The 24,178-nt window shown below is 38.2% G+C and overlaps 1 protein-coding gene across 3 annotated transcripts in view; it reads right to left on the reverse strand.

The window, feature by feature from the left end:
* Window positions 1–24,178, reverse strand: part of HHAT (hedgehog acyltransferase) — a 148,086-nt gene that overhangs the window by 59,371 nt on the left and 64,537 nt on the right. For all 3 annotated transcript variants that reach the window (XM_066178350.1, XM_066178352.1, XM_066178351.1), the window contains one exon: window positions 13,114–13,315. In XM_066178350.1, coding sequence (XP_066034447.1) covers window positions 13,114–13,315 — 202 coding nt within the window. The remainder of the gene's footprint in view (window positions 1–13,113; window positions 13,316–24,178) is intronic.

The raw sequence follows: 24,178 nt of genomic DNA on the forward strand, positions 1-24,178 counted from the left end.
ATTGCAGAAAACAAAGTCTTGTGACTGCAGCACTAAAAAAAAAAAAAAAAAAAAAAAAAAAGAAAAAGAAAAAAAAAAAAAAAAAGCAGTAATTAATCTTTAATAGCTACAGGCAGACCAGAATTCATGCTTAGATACCTCAAACAACATAAACACATGCTCAAAACACACCCAAAAATACATTTCCAGACAATTAAATTGGTCCTTCTGTAAGCATCAAAACAAATGTTTCAACTGCTAGATTATAAAAAGACAAATCTTCAAATAAATGACAGTCACAGGCATAGAAATACAATTTCAACATATTACTGCAAAGTAATCTCTGGGAAATTGAACGTTAGCCTTGGTCAGAACTATATCTAGTATATGAGTCAGTCTGAGTCAGCACATAAATGAGGACTGACAAGGTTTAAGGACAAGTGTTCTGTATCAGTCAGTATGTACAATAGAGCAATAGCCAATCTTCCACACAATGCTATGAAAAATAGTCATGGATTAAGAGACTGAGATTTTTCTCTGAAAATTCTGGATGAAAACTAGGGCAAGATAGGAAAGAGGTAAGAGAATATAACAATTATATAAATATTCATAGACACAGACAGTTAAGTTAGTGAAAGGACTTTTTCCCTTTCTAGTACTTCACATCTCCAAAGCTATCCAAGGACTTCCAACACATTCTCCTTCTGTTCACACACACGACGAGGACAGCTTAAGTTTGTCTCTTCCTGAAAGGCATAGTTTGAATGTATGGTCCCACATATGAAAAATGTATGCCTTTTCAGAATGTGCAAGTGTAGCCATACAGAGAAAATAATTGAAATCTTGCTATGAAGTCCACATTAACAGCAAGGTTTAAATAAGGACAAGTTATGATCATGTCAGCTTGAATTAACCTGCAGCTCAAATAGTGCGTTTTCTCTCATCAGTTCTACCTTTCACTCTCCTTTTGTCTACCAAACTTACTTGTCAACTCTGAGGAAAAACAGTTTTAATTAAGGAAAGGGAAAAAAAATCCTCTGCTAAAGCAGTAGAAAGAGTTGGAGATGGACAACCCATCAGGTGCTTAACTGCTTTTTCTATCCAGGTACTGATCAGACTTGGTAAGTTTCTAAAGTTTGCCTGTTCTACAACCCAAAGCAGTACAACTAAAACAACATAAATAGCTAAAAAAGCTCTGCTACTTTTTTTTTTTAATGAATACAGTTACTAAAAAAATAAATTAAACTGTCACATATAGTACATCACCTTTTACAGAAGTGCTGCACGTTAAACTAGGCAAGTTACATGTAGTATAGACCATAAAAGCCCTTAGTCCTTTGTAAGGTATAAAGGAGCAGTTTATGACAGACGCAGTTTAGACAATCACTGAATCTTCACTGGGGTTTGCTGTAGCTAATTTCCATTAGCTTTGCTAGGCATTGATCCAAAAAGCAGTACACATTTTCCTGATGTCAGTGCAGATTTTACTCAGCTGCTCTGAAAGTAAGAAAGAAAACTTCCTTTAAACATCTCAAGCCATCTAGAATAAGCTAACTGGGAAAGTACTTGAGCAGGTAGTGTGCTCAAATTAATATACTGGAAGCATTATTTAGCAATGAAAAAGAAATTAGGTTGGTTTAGATAACCCGTAACAACAATTTTATTTAAATATCTACAAGCTTGCAAATTTTGTGAATGTACACAAGCAAGTTGTTTACATCAAAAAAAAATTTTCAAAACCCTCCACACCCACAACTATTCATTAAGCCATTTAATACTTTTAACAATATGCTCCATTACAGCATATAAACAACTGCTACGGATTTGTGGTGTTTCTCTGGATTTTACTGCTGTCTCTTTCTCTCTCCTCCTTCTTGTTGAAAATACATCCAGAAGATAGAGTGGCAATTTTGTGTTAAAATGACAATAAAACCACGGCTACCTGGCTGAAACCCTGATTTGCATCCCTCCTCACTGCTCCATCTTATAATCTCACATCAATACCTTACCATGCTTTTAGTAATCACCAGCATCCACACTTCCCCCACATATTGTGAAATAAATGGACTGTAGCACTTAAACTACACAAAAAAAATAGACATACTGTCATGATACTCAGCCCAAATACGTGCAACATGACATAGAAGGTGACTTGTAAAACATTGGCTCAGGCAACCTTTCCTGAAACTGAACGGAATTTGGGTTATTATTACAAACTCATTCCTCCCTTACATGAAGATTAGCCTCAGACATTTTTGCCAGATGCTGGGAAAAACTTCCCTCTGCACATTGTTTGGTCTAGCAAAATTAGCTGCCATCAGAGCTCTCCCAGCTTTGCAGTCTTTGCAGCCATCTTACAAAAATAAATGATACTATCATGTACTGGGGTACCTTGACAAGCAAATCTTTTATGTTTGCGAGTGGAGGAGGAAGACAGGCGTGAACATTGCACAGTCCAAACATTTCCATTCCTAAATCCATTTCCACTTACACAGGCATTTCACATTTAGCCTCTAAGAGAAAACCAAGGCAGAAATGGGAAGCTTGTATAATGGTTATCTCTTGAGAAAGCTGATGAAGGACAACACACACCAGAACAGATCATTTAGGTGAGAATTAAGAGTCAAGGTATAGGACATGGTGGAATTTTGAGTTATAAAACAAAATATAAAATAAAAAATACTTTTTTATATGCTATGCAAATTAATTACACCATTAGGAGCACAAAATACACAAACATGGCAGGAGAAGTGGCTTCAGGCAGCAGAGCAGAATTTAAAGGAACCTCTCTCTAGTGCCAGTTAGAGTTACCAACAGTAAATTCACATTTTTACAGGACTGTTCACAATGATATCACTGAATGGCATGGAAAGATTAAATTGAGAGTCCAGGTAAATGCATTTATTTCTCTGAGCTAGCCAACAACAGAGAAAATGCTGTAGGGAGGACTGACCAGAATAAGTAATCCAGCCTTCCAGATTGAAGCTGGTAGTGACCGGACAAGTCGTACGTACTGACAGGACAAGAGAGACTGACTTCAAACAGAAAGAGCATAGCTTTAGATTAGGTATTAGGAAAACATTCTTTACTATAAGGGTAGTGAGGCACTGGTTGCCTAGAGAAGTTGTGGATGCCCCATCCCTGGAAGTGTTCAAGGCCAGGCTGGATGCATCTCTGACCAGCCTGATCTAGTAGTGTCCCTACCTATGGCAGGGGGTTGGAACTAGATGATATTTAAGGTCCCTTCCAACTCAAACTATTCTATGATTCAATGAAGTTGAGGAGACACTTAAGACTGAATTCTGTACAGAAGTCAAAACTAGGCAGTCCTATACACAATATCACACTGAAGTTTTTTACAGGAATAGAGCCCTCAGTATTTTATCAGGGAAGCAATCCTACATTCTCCTATATCAACAAACTCTTAAACCTTTTCTAGCAAAAGTGGTGGCATCATGGTGATTTGTCATATCACAAGGACTCATTATTGGGAGGGTCACCGAATCCAACTGCAGTGGTTTGTTCTGGGAGCAGGTTCCAAGCATCACACTGGGTTGGGGAGGGCTCAGGAACAGGGGCAAAAAACCCAGCTTGATGACAGAGTGACAAGTAGCAGGAAGTCTCCCCTGACAGACATCAGCTAGCAACTTCTCGGCAAACACTCATAAGATGGAAAACATCTACATGTGCTGCATTTGCAAAACATTTCATTTATAGAGCTGTTCTGGGACAGATTAAAGAAAACTTCTCCATAAAGTCAGTGACGTTATTGAGCTTGCTTATACTAAAAATACTTTAACAAGTCCCATGTAAAGGAATTAAATTTCCTGCAATTTAAGCAAGAGTCTATCTTCATGGAGTAAAACAGAGATTCACATTTATATCTTTATGAACTACCCACCCAGAGAATTGATGATCCAAGCACATGGCAAAACAAAAGCGTATGACAAAATTGGAAAAGCAGTTGAATTATTTCTTATGTGAGCATATGCACTGTGGAAGAAGACTGCCAGATACTATGACCAGAGTGACATGAAACATACTTGATACTACAAACTGCAAAACTAGAGATCGCCTTATTCTATTTTCATCTGCCTTTGTTTTTTAAGGATCAAGATAATCTAGAACAACTTTTTGGAGAGATTTTTTTTTAAGCATACAATATTTTATTACTATCTGTTCTAGTGATTTCATTCTCTCCCACTCAAACCTATCAGCCAAAGAAGATACAGAAACTGCAGTATTTGTTGTGTTGAAGAAACAGAGGAAATTAACTACCAGGAAAATAACACCTAGTCCTGAATTATCTTTCATTGCCTCTCCTACTGTATGAGAGGAGACTAAGTGTGCTTCCTACAATTCCATCCTTTCAATTTCCTCAAGGTTTTTATTAGACAAACAATGCTTAAAATCTGATGCAACGTTGACTCATCTTTACGTCACAAAAACTAAATTAAACGTTCTTTGCAATAGTCTGTTATTTAAGGTTTACAAGGACTTTTGGGGGGAGGGGATACATGGGTAAAATGTTTGCGAGTAAAGCTGCCCAGTACAGGAGGGGTACAGGTGGTGTTCTTCTGCATATCAGGAAAGAACTTAGAAAAAGCCTCAAAACTCCTAGTGCAATTTTCTAGGCCTAAGTTTTCACCCTTCATTGTACCCAACTAAAGGATAAGCCTCTCTCACAACATCCATACTTTTCTACAGAAGGGATACCACCCAGTCAATCTCAGAGGTGCCAGCCTTCTAAGTCATGGGCTTTCTTTTAGAAAATGTGGTCCGGCAAATGACAAGCCAAGTCTCCAGTGCCCCTGAGCCCCAGGAATTGTCACATTTCCACAAGAGCCAATACCCCAACACATATCCTGAATCTGGGTCATCCGCAATGCAGCCATTTGCCAAAAATATCGGGACAGCAAAAAAACAAGGAGCACGGGTGAAAAGCTGAAAGAGAGCGAGGAGCAGATGGGACAGTGGGAAGGGAGGCGACACATCCTGACTAACAGTTACCGGCTATTTTATCTATCTGCAGCTCGGCACACTGAAAATGGAGGGCAGGGTGTGACTGAGCAGCTGGGGGAGCAGATGGGACGGAGGAAAGGCTGAAAATTGTGACAAAGCTCTGCCAAACAGAATGTCAATTTATTTAATTTTTAAAGTGAGCAGTAGAAATAAAGATGGGTTGGGTCCAAGCAATGGAGCATCTTATGTTTGCTAATACACACTGTCAATGGGCAATGGGTCATAGTGACAAAAGTGTGTCCGGGAGACTGAAGAAACAAAGGGAGGGACTACAGATGCTCATTAATGATAGCAGATCATGCTTGAAGATCAACAGGGGCCAGGGAAAGGCAGCTCGTGAGAGGCTGACATCTCAATATGGTAAACATTCCTGCACTCTGAAGCTGAGGGACAGATGTTCAACAGAGTAAGAATAGACTGTAGCACAGAACAGAAGAGCAACAAAAAAAGAGAATTTTGGTTAAACACATGTACAAAATACTAATTTGAAATAATCTAAAAGAAATCTGTGGAATCCCCAGGGCTGCAACATACCAAGACAAGAACAGGCCTGCAAGAGGAAAGTGAACAAGATGTGCTACCAGATCTTATCCATCAATAACTTCCACATCAAATAAACTTCCACACTACAAATTTACTTCCTCATCAACATACACTGTACCCTTCAGTGATCATGGCAATCATTCCTGTTTGATATGTTCTTCACCTAACTCTAACCCAGAAATTTCTTTTACTTCCATTTGCCGCATTTTTCTGGCATTTCATTTGGCTTGCAATTTTTCCCTTCCTTCTATCCAAGCTGAACTGTGGCTTGAGGTCATATTCCATTTCTTTTCAAGGTATATACTTTCCTTCCAAAGCAAAGGTAAAAATTAGCTCCTGGAAGGTCTACACACGAAAGCAGGAACTGACAGCATTTTTCCAAGAGACAGGATGATCCAAACAACCTGTAATTCTCTACATAACTCCTATAAAAAGAGGACCACACAATTAAAATCAAGCAGCTGTCAGTTAAGATCTATTTTCACAAATAGAACTTGATTCTGAATTTAGGAATAAATGCTATATATAGTATTTGAGAAGATACTCATCTTCTCTATTGATGTCTTACTAAACATTCACTCAACAAAACGCTGTCTTGCACTAGCACCATTTCATTTTTAGATTTTCCAAAAGATCTACATTTATAGCATCTCTCAGCAAACAGCCAACTCCCCCTTCTGTTTGAAGAAAGCCTCCTACCAGCTTGTATGTATCCACTACACTTGCAGATGCATGTGTGAAAGTTTGACATGCACACAAGTAAATTTCTGTACTTCTACATTTAACTCTTCACTTTCAAAGAACCTGCCCATTTATTCTTTTTTAAGTGGCAGCTTGTGAAAAGTGCAAAATGAGCAGCACTGAAATGCACCATCCTCTTTTCTGTTTTATGTTTAAAGCAGGGAATTTAGTCAAGTAATGGCAGTGTACATACTCCTGTAAATGTGTCTCAGCTCTCACTGATGGAAAGATTTGTGCATTCTTCTGTGTCCAGGTCCTTGACATCCCTGGTTTTGTTCTTTAGGTTCTCATTCTGCCCATGCTGATTCTCTCAGTTCCCATGTCCACATTTTAACATTTTTACCTTTTAAATTGTAATCCAGCTGGGAAGGAATCTAACTTGGCCAATCATTAGTGCTGAATTTTGATCTTGTCCCTTATGACAAATAAATAGTACACAGTAAAAAACCCTATGGAGACTTCTGATAAACACTCTCAGCAAATAAAGACCATGCTTTCCCTGCAGTGAGGTTCTGTAGCTCAAGGCAGAGCAGGAAGACCAGAGTGCAACCACTCCTCAGGACTTCAACTCATATTTCTGTAATTGCTGATATCTATTGCCAGGACTAATTTTTAAGGCAAACCACAGAGGGAGGCTGTATACATGTAACAGTAACAATGAAGCAGATAACCAGCATTGTTTTCACACTGTAGCATGATTTACTTGCTTTTCAAACAGCATTACTGACCGAGCACCAGAAAACTGCCCAATGTCTCCAAAATGGAAGAGGAAGTAAATAATTCTGGTAGGTGGGAGAAATGTTGTTTGATTTTTTTTTTATGACAACCAAGTAGCTATGCCAGGGGCTTCCCAGCTGATGTTGTCTGGAGGAGAGCAGTAATCATATCAGAAAAATCACAATGGCTTCTCCACTTCTGGTATCAAAAATAATACTTCTTGCAAAGACCAGACAAAAAAAAAGAGAAAGCCTCAAAAGGTAGAAAACAATAGAATGCTATCTCTGAAATATTTCTGCAGTCATTTTTGTCATTCCTCACACAGAAGTCTGTATCATATGGCATATGCCTGTCCCTCTACTACATTTTCAGTCTTTGTTACTGACTTTGAGATGAGAAGCTCCCTCAGCAAAGAAAATCAGTGCTACAATGCAAATGTCTGACCAAGTGTGAGCACTTTTTATCAGGACTCTCAAAATCTTATGGGATTTACTTCCATTAAGACAAATGAAACCTTACCACAGGAGGGTACAGAAGACAGAAGGAAATAAAATCAAGCAAAAGCAGAAACATGGCAAGAATTGCTTGACCCAGAGCTATTGCTAGCAAAGCTAGAAGTCACTGGACTGACTAATATGCATCAGGAACCCATATTTACCTTTGATGGTCATCCAGCATCTCAGTACAAAACAGCACCTTGACTCAGCTTTCTGCTTCTAAGTACCAAATACCAGTAATCACAAATCTGCCCTGACTAATGTTCACATCTAGAAGAACAAGTTTCCACTGATTTTGAGTCAGAGTATGTCTACTTTGGATAGTAAAGATTTCTCATTAGAGCAATGAGATGGCTGAACTCAAGGTCAGGGTGGGGAGTAGGGAGTGGGTGGCAAGCCCCTTCCCCTAGTCTGGGTTTTGACATTATGGTTGGTACCTAGTCTCAAAAACCAATTCTGCATTAGAAAATAAGAGTCTGATTAAGGGAATTTGCTCATTCTTAGAAAATGAAGCAACAAACTCAACACAATTCTACAGCAAGTACATAAAAATGTTATGAAGAAAGTACCATTGGCAATGCTTGTCCCTTAACCAAATCACCGTGCTGCAATAAAATATGTAAGAATTATACAAAACTATTGGAAAAAAGAAAAGGCCAAACTGGCTTGACAATTGTAAACAAGTGATGATATAAATACTTTTTCCACCAAATGAAGCAAGAGGAAGATCAAAGCCCAGTGCGTGCTGAAGAACAGCTGTTAGGGTCTTTATTTATTGCAGAGATCTTATTAAAGATTTAATCTTGCAAGGTGGTCAACAAACATACCTCCCTTGAATGACTTCGTAATGTTTAGTCAGATCTTGTCTCTACTGAAGAAGGAAACTTTACTTGTCTTATGGTAGTATAAAGTGAGTTATACTTGCAAAAAGAAATTCTGACACTTTAAGGAAGTAATTACTCATTTTTCAATGTATATGGGACATATACATTGAATATACACTGCATATGTGTATGGCTGTGAAATACACAGGCACTTCCATCTTGGTTAGGCTGAATGTGTGCCCTAGCATAGCCTGAGTAATTAATGCAGCAGAACCCAACTGGCTTCTTTGTCTCACTGCTCTTAAATACAAAGGTTCAGTCTGCTACCCCATGCTTTTTATACACATTTATATGCGGGAGGATTCAAATAATCAAGCTCCTCCTCTTCCACTTCCTTTCCTTGGCTTTTGTCTCTCACACTGTATTTGCTTTGGGTGCTTTTCAGATTCCTCTCCATGAGTCAAAGCATCTAGGAATAAAATAACCCAAGAAAGTAAAGCTTTCTGCTGGGATAAAGAGCTAGGTCAGCTGAGCAAAGATTCCAGGCAGGAAGGTGTGAGGAGGAGGAAGTGGTGAGACTGCAAGGAAGGGAGGAAAGAGAAATTAAGCTTTTGCCCCTTCAACAGCAATGAGCTTTTAGTTCAGCTTAATTCCCTGTGGAATCAGAGCCCAGAGGTCAGGCTAACCAGTCAGAACCTTTCCATGCTCCACACCAGCTGTCTGCAGGATCACTGTACAATGCATAACTTATTATGAGTAATTGTAGAAATTTTAATGCATCTAGCAGAACAAATAGGGCAAACAAAATTAAGTAGAGGAAAAAAAAAAAACCCCAGACAAAAAACACCTCATCCCACCCAAACTATGAAAATCATCTAAAATTTCAGTCTCTGGAAAGATGAGGATACCAGTTGTCACTGACCTTCATCTTTGGTGCACAAAATAATGTGATCTTTTAACTACAGAGACAAATGTATGGAGTTCGTTCCTCTGGGGAAAAGAATAATGTAACACACTAATGAAGTCTAATCTAAACCACTAAGAAAAACATGGATATAATATAAAATACTTCCCCTTTTGCAAAGGGCAGCTGGGTAGGAAATGACAGCATACTAAAATAGACTTGATTGCAGTCCTAAATGAAAATGTAATAATCAAAATATTCCACACTTTAAAAACACAAAACACTTACAAGGATAGTAAAAATTTTAAATATGCCATCCGTAAAATTAGTTGGTTTCCCAGAATGAATTGTTTATGGCATATTTAGTTTCTTACCAAATAAATCTAAAAATAAGATCTTAAACTAGAAATTCATCATAGTATGACTTTGAGAGATCTTTATGTCTCAATTTAAAAATTCTTACTAGACTGAATGACATGTTTTCACTTAACTAAAGAACTAAAAAGACAAATGTTGCTATTTCAATTTAGATTAAAACATTGATTTTATCAATGTGCCAGCCTCACTCCCGTTGCTACACCTTCCTTTTGGATGGTTTCCAAATACTTCTTTTTCAAAAATACATTGATTTAAAGGTGTTGCCAGCTACTCTAAGGTTTAACTCATTCAAATCTATTCTTATAACAAGAACTAATTTTTTAAATAGATCTGTTTTTCTATAGCTCATTTTCTTTAAGGAAAGAGAAGGAAAAACTTTAAATTATTGGGAGAATGTTAGCCATTAGCATTTCCTTTCATAAATCAGACACATTATTTATTAAAAGTCAATACAAATTCTGTCATTGATTTCAAATGAGTTACTACTCGAGTTTGTTCATCTGTAAGAAACTAATTTAGAAACAGTGAAGGAAAGCACTACTTTGCTCAGTACAGATCTAAATATCACCTGGAAAAGTAAGAAAAAAAAGAACTGACAAAAGCACAATGAAACTTCTCCCATTTAATATAAATTTCCCAGATTTGCCCTATCGTAGGAAGCCTAGCATTTATTGTTTTGTACATAGCATTTTGCTGAAAAGATAAAATTAATTAATTCAGCTCTAATTTACTGAGGACTAACAAGTAATCAATAGTTGGAAAAAAGACATGGAGATAACTTTTCCTCACACAACTTACTGAAACACTTAAGTTCAGAAAAGTGTAAGCTGAGAAGGACATAAGTAAGAGCAGCTGTTCTAGAGCTGAACACAGGAAGCCAGCCATTGGTTTGAAACCAGTTCAAGTTAAAAGTTCCAGAACCAATTTTTTGGGTCAGGGAATTTATTTTTCTCGGTACACATTTGTTTATATGTTGATTTTGCTTCCCACAAATAACAACTGTGCTGCTTTGTTCATTCTAGCTCAATATGCCTGAGATAATATTTAAAACCTGTCAGACAGCTACAAAAGTGTTATTTTTCCATATTGTGCTGGTTTCAAGCGCAGGGACTGAAACTACCATAAAATCTGCATAAATATAGGCGATATATACATATATGTATATTTAGGCAGCACAAGGATTCAGGGAAAGATGAGACCTGAATATGCTCTGATTTTTAATCTTCCCTTTGCAAGAGAATTGAGACAATAGAGCATGAGGGTTAAAATAAAAGGAGGCAGTTTTGATACCATTCTTGTTACTCTTAGTGATCAATCTTAAAAACAGAGTAGAATTAAAATTCAACTTATACCTCTAGATTTATTCTCTTTTTACTAATTAAACCGCTCCTGCTCAACTGAATTATGTATCTCAACTTCAAGAATAATATATGAGGAGGTTTGGTGAACAGAACGGGTTAAAAAAAGCATAAACCTGTGCTCTGTATTTTTTCAAAAAACTCATCTGCTATTCTGAGGACAAAAATAGACTTTCCTTTACAAAAATAGCCCTCAAGAGCTAACACAGCAACTGAGTGAAGCACAAGAATGCAAAGGATTTCAGCTCACCAACAGATGAAATGTAAGTGAAAAACCCATCCCCCAGAAGAGGGTCTTCAACACCACAGTGATTAGACTTGCAGCACATCCCTCACCGGGACAGGATTATAGGAATGTTTCCAAAAAGCAGATTAAAAGGGGGAAGAGGAAATTTATACAGAGCACTGGGAAATTTTCAGTTTCTTTGAAATGTGGTACATCTCAGAGAATGTCATATCACTCCACCCCTTGATAAGGAAAATGCAAAGTCCAACTACTCATCTGTCCCCCAGTATAAGCGTTCAAGAAGAAAATGGGAGGTAGTTAAAAGAGTGAGGAAAGATCAATAATGAGTGTTTTGTAGCTCATGTTCCTGTAGAGAAACCCTCAAGACACAAGGCAAATCATGACTCAGCCATAACTGCAGTGAGATCTGCCTCATGCACTAATGTAGATGCCAAAACTATAAATATTAGAAATTCTGGCTTCAGAATTCTTTCAGGAAAAGATATGAAAGGGTCTTCTAAAGGTCTACAACTATACTTCCAAATAGAAATGAGAAACAAAGGAGACATGGAAGAGACTGGATAGGCCTTTAAAAACACTGGATGAAAACAAGGTGGAGGAAAGGGGTAAAATGCACTTGGTTAGGGATTTAATTTATACAAAAAACAACCCTACTACTACTAGCAGCAGTTAACTGTAATTAGAACTTCTGTTAGAAACTAAGCCAACATTTATAACCCCACCTTTATAATGTCATTATCATTTCTATGATATTTAAGAACTTAATTCCCTAAGAGTTTTATTAAAATTTCCAATGCAGTGACATCAGATACAAAAAGAAAGCCCCTACACTTTTATTTCCTTCTATAGCTGGATGCCTAAAACAGCATGTTCCAGTCCAGAGACAAACATATGCAGCTGATCAGATGGTGAAGCTCAGTTTCACCCTAGAGAGAGGATTAATGGATCTGATAAATTCATTCTCTAGGAAGGTAAAAATCTGCTTCCAGACTATCACTGAAATTGCAGTGATGGACAATTGGGTGACATAAGGTAGCACTGGCTACTAAATTATTGAGCTGTATCAGCTGCCACACACGGGATGCCACAACAGTGAAAACTGAAATGGGTGGGATGGACAACAACCATCAGGACTTCATCAGGCTGCAGAGTGAGTCTCCACCAAAACAATATATAGGAGTATGATGTCTGTGCAATTATCATTAGTAAGAAAGCAAGACATCCAAATGAACTACTTACTCTTACAAACAGCTATTAGAAGATTAGGGATTTAGTAGAGAGCCAACCTGCAGATTAAAATGACCATCAAATTTAAAATAGTGAGGTTTGCATCTAATTGCACATCAATTTTGTCCTTTGAAAATTACAGGATGAAGGTCAAAACTATGAGTAAAATGAAAATATCAGAGGATTTCAAGGCAAAATAATGTTTTCTTTACTTGGCTCTTCAGTGGCATAAGATTTCCCACTGTAAGCTTGTTCCCAGATGCAAGCAGCTGCTACACACACATTTGTCCAGGAAACACATGGTTAGAAATATACACTCCTAATTTTAGTGAAGATGAATATTTTAAGGCCATCCTGAGTGAAATCAGAATACAAATGTTAAAACTGGCTTCTGTTCATCCATATACAACGTGACAAGCATTTGCTTACTCTAGGACTGCAGAGGAAGCTTTTAAGACCATCCATATTTCACCATCTGCTTTGCTGCTACTTTGCAAAATTCTAGTGATATGAACTAGTTATTACCTCAGATACTGGAGGGTGGGCAAGGGAGTACTGATTCTATCTCTTATCCATGACCTTTAATCTTGGTGAAAACAAACTAGTAACCAGAAACTTCAGATGAGCATGGAGCCAGGAAGCAAGAATATGAAATAGAGAGAGAGATTCAACTTACAATTAAATCTTGAATAAGTGAAATTGAAAGTATCCTCTTGGTTCCATTTTCCACTATTACTCCAAGCCAATTAAGTGCGCCCCAGTACCACAGATAACTCTGTCCTCCATGCCAGTAGCTTACGAAGGCAAAAGTGAGGGCTGTAGAGAACAGTGTTCCGAGCAAACTCGACTGAGATCCTCCCATTGGAACATAAATGTACCTGTAGGTGAAATGACATATAAGCAATGCTGTTAGAGATTCCACAGAAATCTCAGAAAAACATCCACCACAGAACAAATGTGTCAATTTGTAGCACAAAAAAGAATGTGAAAAACTACCTGACATGCTCTATTTACAGATCTTGCTCTATTTTCTGCAAAGCTGCAGAGACCACTTCATGAAATATGTGCATGTACCATTTGGCAAAAGGATAATTTTGTGGTCCTGGGAACTCTGCATTAGGCAAACACATAAGAACAAAGTATATTCCCAAAATTGCAAATAGCAAATATTCAGATTTTTTAAACTGGAATAGTTCTAAGTCAACTACAGAAATTACCTGTAATCTTCATGTGAAATTAAATTATAAGACTCTTAACCAAAAAAAAATTCAAAACATTATATAAAGTCATATACAGTCAGAACCCATAGACTGTTTCCCACATGTCAGAAATGCAGATGCATGCAAACATACTTTATTACTAAAAGGTTGTAATTTCCTTCTTTTTAAATATTTAATTAAAAATTATGTGAACTGTAAATATCTCCTATCTGGTTCTTACGCTCTCAGGATCATGTCAGTCTGATGCCCTTTGGAGCACTCATACCAAAAAAAGCCTGAAAACCCATATGAAGCACTCTGCATGCAATTATATTCTGCATTTAAACTGAACCCAGGAGTCACCACCTTAGTCATTAATTGATGCTTATAAGTGTCCAGAAAGCAGTGCTCCTTCAGAAAAAACACCAGAAGTAATGGGATTCTGAAAGCTGACACTATTTTGTGGGTCATTTCACTTCCAGCCTGAAGAGCTACATCCACTCCAATCATTTTCTGATTAAGGCATGACCACTGGCCAGACACTGTCTGAGAGAGCTGCATATTTCTGTCAACACTCTGAAGAAGCCCACCAGGCAGGGGAGTCACCACCCAGCTCATGGGTACCAGCAAGGAGATGTGGTATCTGAGAACCACCAGTGACAGCTCTCCTCAGCTGTCATTCCTTTGGCATAACACTCTGTACTCATATTTGAGACTATTCCTACTTGCTAAGATATTTCAAGGATTTTTTTTTTTTTCCAGTGAAATTTTTATCTCTGGTTATCAGTTTTCATATTCAGAGATAAATCTTATCTTAAAAATTTCAAAGGGAAATTAACCTACTGCTTTATTCCTAATCTTAGGAAGTAAGAAAATAAATAATGGAGTAAAATACAGTAATGAACATAATTAAAGGGTAAACAAAAAAGTCATTAAAAAAACAAGTATCAAATGTTCCGAATTCTGTCTTAGCATAACATCAATACATCTTTTTACTTCAGTCTGCTACAGGGAACACCTGATTACATGTTTTTCAGTATAGGTGTGCTTTTTAACTTAGCATGTGAAAATAAATAGAAATTAAGATCAATAATTTCTATTTATGTTGTGCTTTTCTTCTCTCTCCCCTTCCTATGTTTGAACAGTGGGGCAATAACAGACACTTGCAATTGCAATCAATTAATCTAATGGCAGAGAGGTTTATCTTAGCAGTCTGCAAGCAGTGGATTTCCTGCAGGGCTGTGGCACAGAGGGTGAAGTGAGCAGAGCCACAGGCTCTGCTGCTTCAGTAAATTCCTTCTATACAAAGGATTACAGACCTGAAAGACTAAGCAGCTCAGTACTCTTACAACACACTCTCCCAACACCTTTCCTCTCCCTTTCTAAAGGCTGATTGTAATTTTTAAAGCAGGGCCTATTCCATTACCAGCTCCCCTCACCGGCTTGGCAGTGCCTTGTTTCACATAGCTGCACCCAGAGGAGCCCACAGCACAGTACTGCCAGACTCAGCAAAGCTCTCTGTTGTACATTTAGGGATTTGACTGCCACCTGATTCATGCCTGTCAATTCACAGAATCATCTGGGACCCACAACGACCATTAAGTCCAATTCTTGAGTGAATGGCCCATATGGGATCAAACCCACAACCTTGGCCCTTTTAGCACCATGCTCCAACCAACTGAGCTCACCTCTGGAACACAGCATTTCAAAGTAACCCAGACACTATCAAAGAGACACATCTCTGTGACAAAGATCTAACTTCAATCTCCAAATAAACATTTCTGCTGACCCCACAGGGCCCTGGATTAAACCCATGGCACCAAAGGTAGCTTTTACTGCAGAGGTATCTTCAGCTTTCTGTACAGTTCTGTACAGCACTGACACTGTTGTGTAGGCTCCAGCCATCTTGTCAGCACAGGCAGCCTTCACTGGCAACGGCATTGCCAGGAAGAGCTCAGCAGCGTCAACCCGTTTGTTTCCAATTGCAACTCAGTTTAGGTTGGCCTGAAGGGCTTTCAGCTTACTGTGCAGAGAAAAACAGGCTATTTTCTGATTTTTAGTGTTTAACAACAGCAACTAGATAATTGAGCAGCAACAACTCATAATTCTGATTAATGTTAAAGGTTAGTTTTAGCTCCTAGTGAGGCTGATGGCAAATGTGCAACTGAAAATCTACTATGTGAAGACGTTTTTGAAGAAGGACAGAAGCCAAAAGGAATAACAAAATCTTTACTATCACTTTGACTTTCCCCTCCAGTACTGTGGAGAGTCTGCCTCCCTGTCCAGAGGAGAAATGGAAAGCAGAGCCTCTCTCCTTCCCTGCTAGTGCTATATGAAAATGGACAGCCAGCTGGCTGCCATTCCTTGTCACAAGGGCAGTAACTGCTCTCAGATCATGTGGTCTTGCCTTCCCCTGTCAGGGCATTCCCAGTAGCAATTCTAAAACGATTATAAAGGACTGATAAATGTTGAGTCATTTCTCTTAAACAGTGTGAAGACCAATTCTGTAAGTTCCTGTATTTTTCACACGGGAAAAATTCATGAAAACATCATTATTTCATTACAGAACGCATCAGGGAAAAAAAAAAGTATTTGCCACCTTACCATCCATGCACATCATATCCATGTGATGTAGGTGTGCATACACTGCTGCACTGGCAGGCCTGCATACAAGCAATAAGCCACTCAGTGTGCAGCCAGGGGCAGAGCCTGGCTCTAGACCAGGCATTTTGTGCTCTCTGATTACCAAAATACTCTGATAACCAAAACTGTCTTGCAAAAGAACCATGCCAGAACTCTGGTTGCTGCAAAGATGCATTTTGCTTATTTTAGAGAACCTGGTCGTTTAGAATCTAATTTCTCTATACTTCCCCCATGTATTTACACAGAAGAGCACTCATTTGATTACAAAAAGCTACACAAACACTTCAGTGTGAGGGAGAATAACCCCATGAAAGGCATTATTAAGCCAGATGATAGAAGAAATGTATTAGTTCTGTATTAGCATCTACAACACAACACATACTTTGTAGCTAACAATTTGTTGTGGTTTAACCTTGTCCAGCAGCCACAGCCCACATAGCCCCTCATTCACACTTCCCCATGGGTTGGGGAAGAAAAGGAACCTCTTACAGTGTATTCAGAAAGTTGTGCTGCCCTCCAGTTTGCTAAGAAAATCTGTGAGGAGGGAAGGAAGGGGGCAGGGAAAGAGTTTAAAGGGTAATGGCTACTACAAATTGATATATTTTATATCTACATGCTTCCTAACTTTTCTTCTTCTTACCAATACTCCCATCTACCTGCAATCTATCTCTGCAGTGCCTTTGTACTGTAAACCCTGTACTGTACTCAGGGTTTACACAAATGGAGAGGTTGCTGTAGAACATGCTGACCATAAGTAGAATAGCATTACATAAATATCTCATTTTAAGCTTCCATGCAGCTTTTAAGATTATTCCCATTTCTAATCACAGAAAATCCACACAGAAGTTCAAAATCCCCAGTTTGGGGACTATTAGCACATAAAAGTAACCATGGATACTCATGGCATCCTAACACAACTCCAAGGAACACCCTCGTAGTAGAGTTTCTTAACAGCTCTTAAATGGACGACACATTTATTCTACATGTGTAAAGAAGGAAGAAAAATTGAAAAATGTGGAACCAACGTAAAACAAATTTATCTTAACTCACATACATAAAAAGAAAGCTCAGCAGTTACTTGGTGGTCAATGAGCCAAATGCAGACCAATAAAGGAAACCAGCAAAGTGTTTTGCAGAGACAAGAATGTCGAGTTAAGTAGTTTTGAGGGTAGTAATCGGTCATGTGCCTCCAGGTTGTGTTAGAGGGATGGCCAGCAATGGTCCCCCTTAAGATCCATGAAAATTACAGACAAGGAGATTAGACCTGTGGAAAATGCTTAGTATCAAAAAAATGCAGGCTATGTGAGTATTTAAAAATAAAACATTAACTTAGGGGTCCAAAAGTCAATCACTGCCAAAACTTCAAAGGAGAAATCTGAGGGTGAAAGAGCAGAGATTTCTAGGCAGACTATCAGAGAGGAACATGTGAATGCCACAGGCAAGGCTTTGCCAACCATTCCTAGGCTGGGGCTGGCTAGACCTCCCTCAAGGACAACAAGGAAAGGTACTTCATGCTGTCAGAAGAAAAAGTTATGCATGTAACATGGAGAGAAGGGGGAAGAAAACTCCATGTCATGAAAATCTCAAAACATCCGGGGTGTGTTTGAAGTGCATAAATACAAATATTGAGAGAATGTTATTGAGTAAAAATTATTTGCATGCAGACCCTCACACCTGACACAACTCAATATCCATTCCTAGTCTTCCCCTCCCAAGGCAAAGATGCCAGTCTCAACCATATTTCTGTGTTTTCTATTTCTGTTTTGATTTCAAACTAAAATTTACATTAGGTTAAACACACTACTTTCACAAAGCATACCGTGTATGTGTCTTCCCCAGGTGCATTACTTTTACTCCAGGTATAGCAGTTTAAATGGCCTTATCCACAGCCAGCAAGCTGTTTCATTTACACAACTTATCTTAATTTTATCTCACAGAGTGAACATTAGAGAATTGGATAAAATATGCAAATGGTACCATTTAAATCCCTACAGTAATGCAAACACAAACACAATAGCTGAAGTATTTAAAAGTGACATTTACTTACAGAGAATACCTTTTAAATCCAATAACCATTTTGTTAGTTTTCTTGAAGTGGTAATCTCCAGAATAATCATAAGAGATCTGACAACCATTCCCTTGAAAAACACACAGTTTCTTTTCTTTTAATGACTCTACATTACAAAGTTTTTATTCTGGTAACTTTAGAAAACCTCTGTGAGGAGCATTTATAATCAGTTAAGAATCATTCAGAAGGGCTATTATTCCTTGAGACCTCCACATACTGTTCTTACTTGCACATTCATGTAACTTTAAACATATTTAAATCTTTAAGTAAGTGCAAGTAAAGCATCTGTTTAACTGCTGCTCTGTCCAGGACCTTTCTTCAACATGTGCATGAATTTCTTCCTGAAGTATGGTCATACAGCAAGATACATGCTATCTATGATTTTTTCCCCCCTCCTAGGCATTGGTGTTGGAATGAGGTGAAATATCAATAAAAAAAAGGAAAAGTTAATTTGCTTGTAATGGCAAAGTAAATACAATTAATATATAAGGTTTTTGTGTTTTATTTCAGGTAACATTTGATGCTCAAGATTCCAATGTCTCTGTAAGTTTCAAAGCATTCAAGGGTTAACTGTGTGACTATCATACTGTTTTGAATTGGGCAATTACAGAGACAACACAGCAAAAGTATAAAAAGTGATAATGCAGTCTTCCATCTTGCATCCTGACAATAGAAAGTGCTTGAGGTTCTGTATAGTGAGAGTGTTCATTTGTGGACATGTGTGAAAAATCTTGTCCAGGCAGCATTATCCTGGTGCTGGGCTTCCTTAATTAATTTTTTTTAAATAGTCTTCATGGCCTTAAACCATTGATTTTTTTTTTCTGCTGCATAATAAAAAAATGTCAGGTGCAGCTCTACAAATTCTTACTTCTGGGTGAGTTCTCACGATTCCTGTTTTGTCACTTCAAGCTGTCACTGGCTTGAATGGAACTACGCAGAATGCAAAAATCAAGCACACCTGTAAGTCTTTGCAAAACTAGGTCCTACAGGAATAAATCTGATTTAAATCACAGAAACATCTCCCATAAGCATGACTTTGAAGGCTGAGTCCCTCATATTCACACCTGAAACAAGGAAATAACCAGAGATATTTGGAATACCATTTTGCTAAGTTTCCATTAGTAGACTAAGCCTTGTTCTGTGAAACTCGATTTCTCACAGTCTAACAATTTTGCTGGCTATGGGCAAAGGTTTTTAAGTGCTATAAGACTCTCTCACCTCACCAGCTTAACCTGATGTTTAGAGACCTTGACAAATGCAAACTCTTCAAAATATTTAAGCTGATGTTGGCTGCAGGCAAGTCTTGTTGCATTACCACAAAAATGTTTAATGAGAAATTAAGTCCATTTGGTTTACAAAGCATTAATGAGAATATTCATATGCAAGAACACTCAGCTTTACAAATATGACCTGAATTCTCATTCACTTCACAATTGTTAGCATGTTTCCCAGCAAAGACTGAGTGTGAAGTTTCCTACTAAAAAAATGAGAAGTGTTTAAAGTACTTTTCTTCCCTTGCAATCAACACAAAAAATGATGAGTTGAGTCCATATGTCAAAGGGCAGAAAACTGCAGAATACTGAATAAATAATTTTGAATTCGCTCTTCCAAGGAAGCTCATGTTTTCAAAGAGATTCATTTATTTCAAATGAAATTTTAATCTAAATCATAATATTTCCTTCTAATGGAAAAAGTTTTATTACTGATGGACTGCTGTGTTTAGTTTTCTTCCAGTTATATCTAGGAAAGAAAGAAACCCTGCCTACCACCACCTGTTTGCAGTCAAATGCAAAACTACCAGTCAGATGCCTTTGATCGGAATGGAAATTGCAAAGCTTCCAGATGACCAAAGAGACAAAAGACTGGTTACGGCAATAAATTCAAACCAGCACCCCAAACATTTTGCTAACAGTAGAAGCCTAGATGTTATTGTCAAAGCAACCTAGAGTTAAGTGCCTACAGTTTAGCTGCTGGGTGGGAGAGGGCTGTGTCCCCAGCTGACAGATGGAGCTGGGAAGGAGGCACTCCTGCCTCCCCCTGTAAGGAGCCTGCAGAGTTCCCTGAAGCTCTTCTGAACTTAAATCCCCTCAGGGGCCCAATTCACTCCTGATATCATAATACACCTACCATGTGCTGATGATATCTAGGCTCAGCAGCACAACAAACAGGTTATATACTCCTTTGAAAACACAGCTAGAAGACGGGTATATTAATAGCAATGTCACTGCTTATAAAATGGTAGAGGTCAGGCTCTTTGCCAGGGAGACCAACCAATCTTGCCTCTCAGAGGAGAGCTCCAGCTGTCTGTTACCAGGCTGCCACCAGGAAGAAAAGAAAATGAGATTCAAAGAGTGAATATGCAAGAAAAAACAAGTCTGTGGCTAGCACATTACTCAGAGAGATGCAGATATTCCGGTCCAGCTTTCTGCACCAGGAATTGCTCACTGTGCCCTAAACAATCATTAGACATAATGCATAAGCAATACCATGAACAAAATAATTTTTTTTTCCACTTATTTTCTTTACTTCTCATAGCTCCTACACTGGATGTGACAGACAACACAGAGAAAATTTCAGTTCCCTTGAAGTTACAAAATAGAGTTTAAAGACTAACTAGCAAATTACAATAAAAGAAGGTAGCATTATCCTCAAACCCACCTCTACTGTTAATCCTGTTATGTTTCTGTCAGCCACTGAAGTAGAGAGTACTCCAGAAGATGATTGCCTACAAAAGATTGAAGTTTATTCCAGATGACCAGATTTAAAGGGTATCCCAATATAGGATCCAGATTGAGAACTATACTGGGACAGAAGTAACTTTGTTTGCAACAGAAAACACAGGTCAGAATACATGGTAACTACCCGGAGTAAGGTAATTGAATCTAAGGCTCTAAAGTAAAATGTTTCAGCACAAAAGGCTGGTTACTTCAAGGCATTCCAAGAAAACATCTGGATGGATTCTAAGTATGCTTTTGGTGTAGTGCATGCTCACGGGACAATTTGGAAGGAGAGGGGTTTGTTATCAGCACAAGGTACATCAATCAAACACGGGACACAAACATTACACTTATTGGAAGCACTACAAAAACCAGCTGAAGTTGCAACTAATCACTATGGAACACACCAGACAAATAAAATGTGGAAATGGGCCAAGGTGTGGAAATGGCTTGCCTGACAGGACGTCTAAAGAGGCTGCAGAAAAAGGCATCCACATTTTGGTTCCACAACAAGAGATTAGTCTACCAGATATTAAGCTAGAATATAGTGCAAAAGATTGTCCGTTAATTGAAGCATTAGAAGCTTGATTTTGCCCCAGTGGATGGACAGTCACCTCTCCTGGACAAGTTATAGTTCCCAAGACAATTATGAGAGAAATAGTAGACAGAGAGCACCATTTTACACACTGGAGTGCAGAAAAGTCTTTAAAACACTTAAGAAAGATAGTGATTAGCTCCAAGATGACCGAAATTGTATATTCAAAGACTCAAGGCTGTACAGCACTCCATAGCCTTACATAATCTGCTCGCTAGCCATGGAGGAATGCATGCTATTTTAGGACAGGAGTGTTGCACTTAGATCAGTGATGGGTTTGAAGCCCAACACACAGGAGTCATCCCAATAGGAAGAGCAGTAGAAGACTAGCAGAAAGAGGAACATTCTTCTTGGTGGGATTGGCTTACTTCACGGCTACCAAATTGGAGACTGCTACAAAATGCACTCACGGCAGTCACTGTAATCACTATAGTATGTGTACTTGCTTGTATTATGATTCAATGTTAAAGATGTTGTAACACTTTGTGCTGGAAAATGAAGTACTGAGACTTGTCTGAAAGAGACACAGTCTCAAGAAAAGGGGGAACTTGACAGACAACACAGAGAAAAGAAACTTTCAGTTCCCTTGAAGCAGCAAAATGGAGCTTAAAGACTAGCTAAAAAATTAAAGAATGTAAAAGTAGGTACACAGGATGTTAAATGTAGTTGGAAGCAGTGGATAAACAGATAATGAGGAACCTAAGTGGGTTTTGTGGCAAAGTTATATAACAAGAAACAAGAGTGCATGCCCTTAGAGAAGTTCAAGGCAAGGTCATTTACAAAACTGGGGGCTCTCAGTAAATATAACCACTTTAGACCCCTTTAAATGACCCTCTAGGACCATAAAAGGATTTCCACCAAGAGGCAGAGGCTTGTAAATTAGTTCTAGGAAAAGGGATGTTTATGTATTAGCTAGGAAGTACATTGTAATGAATGTGTATGATCACATGCATTTAATACTGTTGTAAAGTTTCACAACACACATTCGATCAAAGGAAAAATTCTCCAAATGTGTCCAGCACTGTAATAAAGAATGCCTGTTTTCTAATACTTCAAATTGTGTTAGAAAGTTTATAATCTGGACTATTTCTACATCAGAGGGCCCAGCTCAAAATTCAGAACCCTGCATACCTCAGCTGAAGGCTGCACAGGCATGATTTTCCCACACAAATAAACTCTTTGCAACAAATCTCTTCCCTTGCCATCTCCCCTCTCTTCATAAGAGTACATTCACAACAGCACATTTTACAGTGGTTTCCAACTACAGCTGAAGCAACAGAGACCAGTTCTTCCTCTGCATGTGACTGCACATATCAAACTGTGGTACACTTAGTGAAAAACTGCTAAGTATGTGTCAGTTGTTGCTTTGGCCATGCTGTGAAAAAAGTACTGTGTTTTCTCCCGCCTCTTAGAAAGATGATTTAAATTCCATAGGTGTAAGCACATGCTATTTAGCCATTCTGCTAATCTTAGTATGCCAGGTACTTCAGAAAAAATGTGGATTCATCTGCATGTGTGAATTCAGATGTATAAAATACACTCATCCCCATGCACTTAACAGCCACCTTCTCCAGCATGCTTCTGTCAAAGGTGTGCATGAAATGCAGTCACTACAACAAAACCTATTTATTTTCCTTATTAAACCATTTTTGCTTGGTGACAAGGTGATAAAGTTGAATAGCCCTCTAAAATTTGCTAGGTAACAGAAAGGCTGTTTAATCTTTGCAGACTCCTTTGTGGAGAGTTTGATGATTCTTTTGCATTTTTATAACCCTTTGTACACATGCATGTCAAAGGGCATTGTTAGTATCCACAGACCACACAGCAGTTTCACCAAACTATGAAATACCTTTGCTTCACTGGGCTGTATAGTTCTAAAGACACACAGAAATCAAGATGTCAGAAGACTTTCACTTGAGTGCATCAAAAATACAAATTTGTGTGTGACCAGAATAATGTTCAAAGTTCCAAAGTCAGTGAAGACTCAGTAAGTATTACAATTTTCAAATTACAGACCAACATCAACAAAATGCACTTCAATGGAACTCTGAAATAAAGGCATGTAATCATTGAAAAGTGGAAATACGGAGGAGACGTTGCATAAATATGGAAGGAAACTCAACAAGTATCGCAGTATCTGCTCAAGGAAAGCATAGCATTATAAATTGCTCCAAACTGCATGTGCACAAAGTTTGAAGAGTTAGATTTTTGACATTATTCCAAACTGAGTAATTCACTCACCTCTCCTGAGCTCACATTTCTTAGAAAATGCATTTTGCAGTTCTGGGAAATGACTATTTATAAAGTACAGACAAGGCATTGAGATGTCTAGGCAAAGCTGGGGTCACTTAAGATTATTTAGCACCTTCCACAATAAAGAACTTCTCTACTCTCTCCAGCCTGTGTCAAAAACCCTTCAAACAGCAGCAGAGTTAAATCACCTCTGATGTAGAGTACAATACACATTTATCAGCTCAAATCAATGCTGCCTAATTGTTATACAAGTGAGAATGAACATA

The sequence above is a fragment of the Chamaea fasciata genome, unplaced genomic scaffold (genome assembly GCF_029207755.1).
Source record: "Chamaea fasciata isolate MVZ Bird 193981 ecotype frontalis unplaced genomic scaffold, bChaFas1.0.hap1 SCAF_3, whole genome shotgun sequence".
Classification (NCBI taxonomy): domain Eukaryota; kingdom Metazoa; phylum Chordata; class Aves; order Passeriformes; family Sylviidae; genus Chamaea; species Chamaea fasciata.